Genomic DNA, 7933 nt, shown 5'->3' with positions numbered 1-7933 from the left:
ACAGGTGCTAGGAAACGCTGTTTTGTACTCATTTATTGAGTCGGCTGCGGTGCTTCTCAGTGAGCGGTCACTGCACAGAACAGACGCCGAGAGAGGCGACACTTCTCCGGGAAAGTCAGACCTCACGTTCGCGGGGCAGTTCCAACTGAACCATAGCTAAGCTTTATCCAAAAAAGTCGCTAGGTTTGTCAGTGTATATATATATTCTATGGAAAAAGCTAAAAGCATCTGAAAGTTGCTAAAGTCACGCTCGTGTGTGAGACATTTGGATATTTGTGGCGGTCAGTGTGGATATTGTGGATGAGTTCTTCGGTGTCATCACGTTCTGTTAGTTCTACAGCTTCAGTTTCTGAACTTTCACGCTTAGTAACACATACAGCTGTGCCCTCACCACAGTGAAAAGGGACCCCTTTCAAATGAATGTTGTTTAAGCGACATACACCAGTATTGCGGTATTTTAAAAGTTCATATCATAACAAAAATAAACACCGGTATACCACCCAGCACTACTTGAGAGCCATCTCTCTTTTAGATTAAGCATCATAGACGAATGTCTTTAATAACATTTATTTGATCATAACTACAGTAAAAACAGTAAGATTGTGAAATATTACTATTTAAAAGACCTGTTTTCAGACTTCAGTTTCACATAATCATTCAGAAATTATTCTAATATGTTGATTTGGTGTTCCAGAAACATTTTATCAATGTTGAAAACCATAAAAAAAAAAAAAATTTAAATAAAGAAATTAACTTAAGGACATATTAAAGAATCAAAAGTGACATTGAAGATATTTATATTGTTACAAAAGATTTCTATTTCAAATAAAAGCAAAAATTGTTACATTTCACAATATTGTTAATAACCCTCAGAATTTACAGTTTACGTGAGTTTTTGAAATCACCCCTTAAATGTTATAATCCTCAGTACAACTTGGTTTCTTATTAAAATTTTGCATGTTTCATATCCTGTGCCAAAGTACACAAGCTTATGGTGCACAAAGTAGACAGTGTGTGTATATATTGTTACCATAACCGTGTTTCTGTGTCTCTCTCTATCAGAGTGCTTCAGATATGCCCGAGACCATCACAAGCAGAGATGCTGCTCGATTCCCCATCATTGCCAGCTGCACGCTCTTTGGCCTATATCTCTTTTTCAAGGTGACTGTGTGTGTGTGTGTGTCTTCAGTCATAGTCACACTGTTACAAATGTGTGGGGGAAGTCGTGGCCTAATGGTTAGAAAGTTGGGCTCGTAACCCAAAGGTTTTGTAGGTGGGGGGAGTGAATATACAGCGCTCTCTCCCACCTTCAATACCACGACTGAGGTGCCCTTGAGCAAGGCACCGAGCCCCGCAGCAGCATAAATGGCTGCCCACTGCTCCGGGTGTGTGTTCACGGTGTGTGTGTGTGTATGTGTTCACTGCTGTGTGTGTGTGCACTTTGGATGGGATAAATGCAGAGCACTAATTCCAAGTATGGGTCACCATACTTGGCCACATGTCACGTCACTAATCAAATTGTCTCATTTTTGTGTTTAGGTTGAAGGCAGGGGCGGTTCTAGGGGGGACTAGATATCCGGGGCTTAGCCCAGAGACATCCATGTATGTCAAAATACATGGGATACGCTTATGTATGTATGTAAAATACATGGGATATACGCTTATGTATGTATGTGTTTTTTTTTTTTAAAGTGGCTTTAAAAAAAATAAAGTAAAAGCCTAATTAAACATGCAGGGTTCTATACACTTTAACATTTATTTCTAGCACTTGTACATTACACTGCACTTACAAATTGCATAAATAATATTATGAGATCAATGTTTTAAATATAAAAATGGCTATATAGAAATAAAAATGCTAGGAAAAAAATTGAATACTTTTAAATGTGAAACTAAAATTACCAGTAGGTAGCGGCAAACTACTGTCACTGAGTCATTTATTCACTAAGGGTGCTTTCACACCTGTAGATCGATTGCTTTGTTCCGAAACAGGGATTAAAATTATTACAATGTTGCTTTTTATTCTTGGTGCGGTTCGCTTTCACACGGCAAAGTTTCTAAACGGACCAAATTTGTTAATACAAGTCAGTGAGTAAACTGTTGTCTCATTGGTCAAAGTTCCACGGTTTATTTTCCGGGATTCCACTTAGCTGTCATTCGTCAGGATGCAACGATAACAGCTTCGCGGGCTTATTGTTGGGTTTTTTTTGTTTGTTTTTTGTAGCTGTCCTTATATTAATTTATCGTTTTGAGCAGGAGTCCAGTATTCATCGGGAAAACATTTTTAAAATGCACCTACTAGGAAGAGCAATAAGACGGCATTATAAAATGAAAAAGTGCGCTTTTTATTTTGAATGGCGAAGACGTGCTCACCCACAGACATTCACAGGTTCATTTTGAAGTATTAGCAAAACAACAAAGCTAATGCTTTTCAAGGAACTTACGTAATTACCCATTATACCTTGTGATATAGCCTGGTTCGTTGGTCCGTTAGATCGGATTGCTTTCTCACTACAACCGAACCACACCAGAGTTCGTTTTCAATCGAGCCGAGACCACCTCGTTCAGGCGATCTCAGACCGATTGTTTTGACGTGGATCCGAGTGCGATTGCCGTGTTCACATATGCTCAAACGAACCGAGCTAAGGGGGGAAATGCACCAGGTTCCGAAACAACGAGCCAGGTGTGAAGCAGCTGCTGTAACACTTTATGGCTGGTTGGCCAGTCAATCAGAAGTATGAGCCTCAGTGGGTGGGTCTTGTCGGGAGTGAATGACATTGCAAGTAATAAAGTAAAAATATTGCGGTACTAATAGAAATGATTTTAATGTGCATGATAACTCTGTGATGATTCGTAAAAGGGCATAGTAAATACATTTGGGCTTGAATGAAAACATTCGGGGCCCCCTTAGCCCACGCCTAGCACTGCCCCTGGTTGAAGGTGTGTTGTTTTCTGCAAAATTGTACAAATGATACAACCAGTCTGTTTGTTAACTTAAGGTTAGGGTTACATGCAGTGTAATATCATTGCTTTGTCACACTTTATTTTAAGGTTTAGTTCTTAGTATTAACCGTGACCTTTGCCTCAAACTCCTAATTTGCTGCTTATTAATAGTCAGTAAGGTAGTTGTTGGGTATGGGGTGGATTAAGGATCTAAAATATGGTCCTGCAGAATGAGACACTGACATGTGGTTTATACTGCAAGTAATAATAAAGCCAATGCACTTATAATATGCATGCTAGTTAATTGGTTACTCATTGCTTAAAGTAGGATTGGGGGAAAATGTTCATTTCTGCCATTTTTAAATGTTTCTGTTTAAGGTGTTAAAAATAAATGCAGCATTTGTTGGAACAAATCATTATTATGCAAGCAAAACATGATTTTTTTTTTGTATAGCTGCACAGCCCGGGCATGCAAGCAGGCTTTAAAAAGCCGTATTTAGAAAATGTAGCTAACTCTGTGTGTATGTGTGTGCGGTGGGGGGGGTCTTATATTTGCTTTGTTCCAAACCTGTATAACAATCTTCTATGGAACACAAAGTAATGGTGCTATATCATTAGAACTTAATTTTTGGTTAAGCTGTAGCCTATAATTTCTAAATAAGCATAGCTTATTATACATCTATTACCGATTTATTCATTTAAGTATTTGGGATTTTAAAAACGAGTAATGTTTAACCCATCTGAAATTAACACTGTTTCACTGTAGGGTATGCAAACCAATTAGGTCACATTTTAAATGGCGTGAACGACAGGATTCAGCATGACTTCGATGAGGTTGAAACCAAGCAGGAGAGAAGCAAACTAAAGATCGGACACCACACAGAATGCAAATGCTCTTTAATGATGTCATGAGTCCAGGAGTTTGCTAATACTCTAGGTTAGACCATAGGACTGAGTAAAAAATATCAATTTCTCAAAAGTAATCAATTCTAATTTTTACAAAATGATATAGATTCTTAAATCCCAAAAATCGATTAGTCTAGCCTGTTTTCAGTTAATGACCAGAACATTAAATTGCACCTCCCATCCACTAAATCGCAAAAAGCTTTGTGCTCCGTTACTTTTGATATGAAACAGTCTCAGATTTTAAAGTTTTTTTTATTTTATTATTATTATTAAAAATATTTTTTACAATGTTCTAACTAGGCCTGGGCGATAAAACGGTATCGATATTTATCCACGGTACACCTTCGATAACGATAGAAAAAAATGTTCGATATAGGCACGTGCTATGACACGCAGACAGCACACACAAACATGAACACATGCTGTAATGAGTGCTGTGCCTGCCTATGATGAGGAGATTGAGTAAAAAAATGAATTTTAGTAGAATTTAAAATAAACATTTGCATTTGAATGTTAGGTGTGCATCAGGGAGGGTCATCAGTGGAGCACGAGATGCGGTGATGATGATGTAAGTGACGTTGCATTTTAATGTTTTGTTAGTCTAGCCCACGAGACGTGCTGCTGCTGCGTTATTCATTCAAAATATTAGAGAAATATAGTAGCTCAATGCGGAAAAGATCTTTATTAGGTTAAAAACGAAACCAAGCCATTCACACAGAACGCATATTCAGCGCATTTTTCAGACAGACATATATGACTGCTGCACTTGCGTCTCTCACAAGAGATGTAGTCATGCAAGTTAAACAGTTTAAACTTTTAGAAAACACGTCGCGAATATGTAGAGGTTTATTCCTTTTCACTGCGTCTCATGTGTTTTTAAAGGCAATCTTTTACAATGTTCTAACTAGGCCTGGGCGATAAAACGGTATCGATATTTATCCACGGTACACCTTCGATAACGATAGAAAAAAATGTTCGATATAGGCACATGCTATGACACGCAGACAGCACACACAAACATGAACACATGCTGTAATGAGTGCTGTGCCTGCCTATGATGAGGAGATTGAGTAAAAAAATGAATTTTAGTAGAATTTAAAATAAACATTTGCATTTGAATGTTAGGTGTGCATCAGGGAGGGTCATCAGTGGAGCACGAGATGCGGTGATGATGATGTAAGTGACGTTGCATTTTAATGTTTTGTTAGTCTAGCCCACGAGACGTGCTGCTGCTGCGTTATTCATTCAAAATATTAGAGAAATATAGTAGCTCAATGCGGAAAAGATCTTTATTAGGTTAAAAACGAAACCAAGCCATTCACACAGAACGCATATTCAGCGCATTTTTCAGACAGACATATATGACTGCTGCACTTGCGTCTCTCACAAGAGATGTAGTCATGCAAGTTAAACAGTTTAAACTTTTAGAAAACACGTCGCGAATATGTAGAGGTTTATTCCTTTTCACTGCGTCTCATGTGTTTTTAAAGGCAATCTGTGTGAATGGTGCTTCGGCTCTTTGGATTAAGCAATGCATAAATAACTGAAGCTGTTTATATCATAATTGTTTATACAATTTACTAAATTATATTTGATTTTTGAGAGTTAATTTAGACGTAATGCACTTTTTTTTTTTATTTTTTATATATATATATATATAGAGTTGCATTGACAATTTATTTTTCATTATTTTCATATTTCATTATTTTGCTCATTGTGCCCTCCTGTGGCCTCGGGAGACAAGACAAGTTTCTTTTAAGACCTATTTAATCTGCATATAAAACATTAGAAATGTAACAAATTAGCTCAAAAGGGAAATGTACATACAAAAATTAGTTAATTGATTAATTACAATTATTTGTCAGCTGCCAGTAGTAACTGTAACAGAATTAAATTGCCATCCACCAATCTGTTCGTCCAGCGAACATTCAGTGTAAGTTTATATCAACTCTAGGAAAGGATATTTACGTGGCCACAGAAAATACTTTCATACATTATTAATGAATTAGAGCATGTAGTAAGGATCAAAATCGTAAAGGGACATTAATTTGCAAGGCAAAATCAGAAACTCATGTAATTTGTGCACAAGAGTTTTATTAACTAAACACTAACACAAACTAGTCAAACAATCAATCACTCATACATGGGAAAGGGCAAGTGAGACTTGATGGATGAAACCATCAGGAAAACCAGAGAATGAAGCTATGAAAAGAGTCAGTTAGCCACCTGAGTAAAACCATCAGCGCCGTTTTAGAACTGGGTCTACAGCTTATACTTGACCTTTGTTTCGTTTAGTTAAATATACGATACTTGCATTGCCTTGGTCTTTGACGAGTGTCCGGATGCAGTCTCGGATGAGTCTTGATGGTTTCAAGGGTTTGGACTTGCGATCACGTTCTTCCGGGTTTGAAGAGTGATGAACTTCAAAGATGTTCTGACTCAATGGTGATTGGGAGTTTCTTCCCAGTGGAAAGTGAAAAAGAGCTAAGAGAGACATCAGCTGAGATCCTTGGATATTTGGTGAATGGAAAGACAAGGCCAAAGCCTGGTGCAGGCCGGAGCGATGATTCAAAAACATGAAAACCCATTATAAACTAGGCATTTGTTGCATCCAGTGGGGACATAATTATGGATTATAATAACTAGGGATGCACCGATACCACTTTTTCCAGTACTCGCCCGATACCAATACTTTTATCTTTGGTACTTGCCGATACGGAGTACCGATACCAATATTTTTATTGCATTTGTACATTTTTTAAATATTGGGTACAGAAACCAAGAGTATGTATAATAGTGGTGGGCGGTATGACCAAAAATTTGTATCACGGTATTTTTCAAAATTATACCGGTTTCACGGTATATGACGGTATTTAAATTTTTTTTTTTCCATGCATGACCGGGTGTAAACCACATTTTCTACTGATTGAGAGAGGAAATGGGCTACTGCAGTAGATTGACTTAGAATGCCCTATTTTACTGTCATGATGAGTGAATATTGTAGAAAAATTCCACTCTAAATAGTGACGAAACACAACCCGTTTATACGTTAACCAGGAGTCACTCATTTATAATCGCGACATCGTCTGATAAAATCAACATGCATGTACAGTAGATGCATGTTGAGCAGCTATGCGGTGGTTTTGGCTATTACTTTTTTGTCTCATGCAGCGCACTGCCTGCGTCTTGAGTAACAAAAAAAAAAAAACCTTATGCGAACTATGCTCATATTTATTATTCCAAACAGTCAGTAAGCGACAGGTGCTTGGAAACGCTGTTTTGTACTCATTTATTGACAAGTCGGCTGTGGTACGGCCAGCTGAAAGCGATGCTTCTCTGCCGCTCACTGCACAGAACAGACGCTGAGAGAGGTGACACTTCTCCGGGAGAGTCAGACCTCGCGCTCGCGGGGCAGCACTGGCGACATCTTCCATAGCTCATGCAATCATAGCTAAGGTTTATCCAAAAAAGTCGCTAGGTTTGTCAGTGTATATATATTCTATGGAAAAAAAGCCGCTAAAAGCATCTGAAAGTTGCTAAATCTAGCTCTGAAGTCACGCTCGTGTGTGTGAGACGCGGGAGCTGATGGCAGGGGGCGGTGGATACTTGTGGCGGTCAGTGTGGATATTGTGGACGAGTTCTTCTGTGTCATCATGTTCTATTAGTTCTACAGCTTCAGTTTTGGAACTTTCACGCTTACTAACGCATACAGCTGTGTCCTCGCCACAGTGCAACAATGAAAAGAGACCACTCCTCGAACGCATTCTGAACATTATTTAAACGACACTGGTATTGCGGTATTTTAAAAATTCATATAAGAAAAATAAACACCGGTATTCGGTATGAACCGGTATACCGCCCAGCACTAATGTATAATGTTAGTTGGTTAACTTAATTTATCAAATAGATAGTCAAGCCAAAATTTATTCAGACACCTTCAACATTTCTCCCATTATCACAGTTTTTTTTTTTTTTTTTACATATCCGCCTGAACTACAAACTTAACTGATGTCTGTGAGAAAGGCATATTCACTTGACAAGCTCGCGCATCTGTGCCGCCGCGCACTCAATCCACTCAGCGTAC

At 38.2% G+C, this 7933-nt stretch overlaps 1 protein-coding gene across 2 annotated transcripts in view; it reads left to right on the top strand.

Annotated features, from left to right (window-relative positions):
* LOC107569338 (minor histocompatibility antigen H13-like) overlaps positions 1 to 7933 on the top strand; it is a 33087-nt gene that overhangs the window by 2077 nt on the left and 23077 nt on the right. For both annotated transcript variants that reach the window (XM_016255413.1, XM_016255414.1), the window contains exon 2: positions 1063 to 1161. In XM_016255413.1, the coding sequence (XP_016110899.1) occupies positions 1063 to 1161 (99 nt within the window). The remainder of the gene's footprint in view (positions 1 to 1062; positions 1162 to 7933) is intronic.

This window comes from Sinocyclocheilus grahami, unplaced genomic scaffold, assembly GCF_001515645.1.
Source record: "Sinocyclocheilus grahami isolate Dianchi unplaced genomic scaffold, SAMN03320097.WGS_v1.1 scaffold1335.1, whole genome shotgun sequence".
Classification (NCBI taxonomy): domain Eukaryota; kingdom Metazoa; phylum Chordata; class Actinopteri; order Cypriniformes; family Cyprinidae; genus Sinocyclocheilus; species Sinocyclocheilus grahami.
The sequence above is the reverse complement of the archived record's forward strand: the minus strand, read 5'-3'. Positions and strand labels throughout refer to the sequence as shown.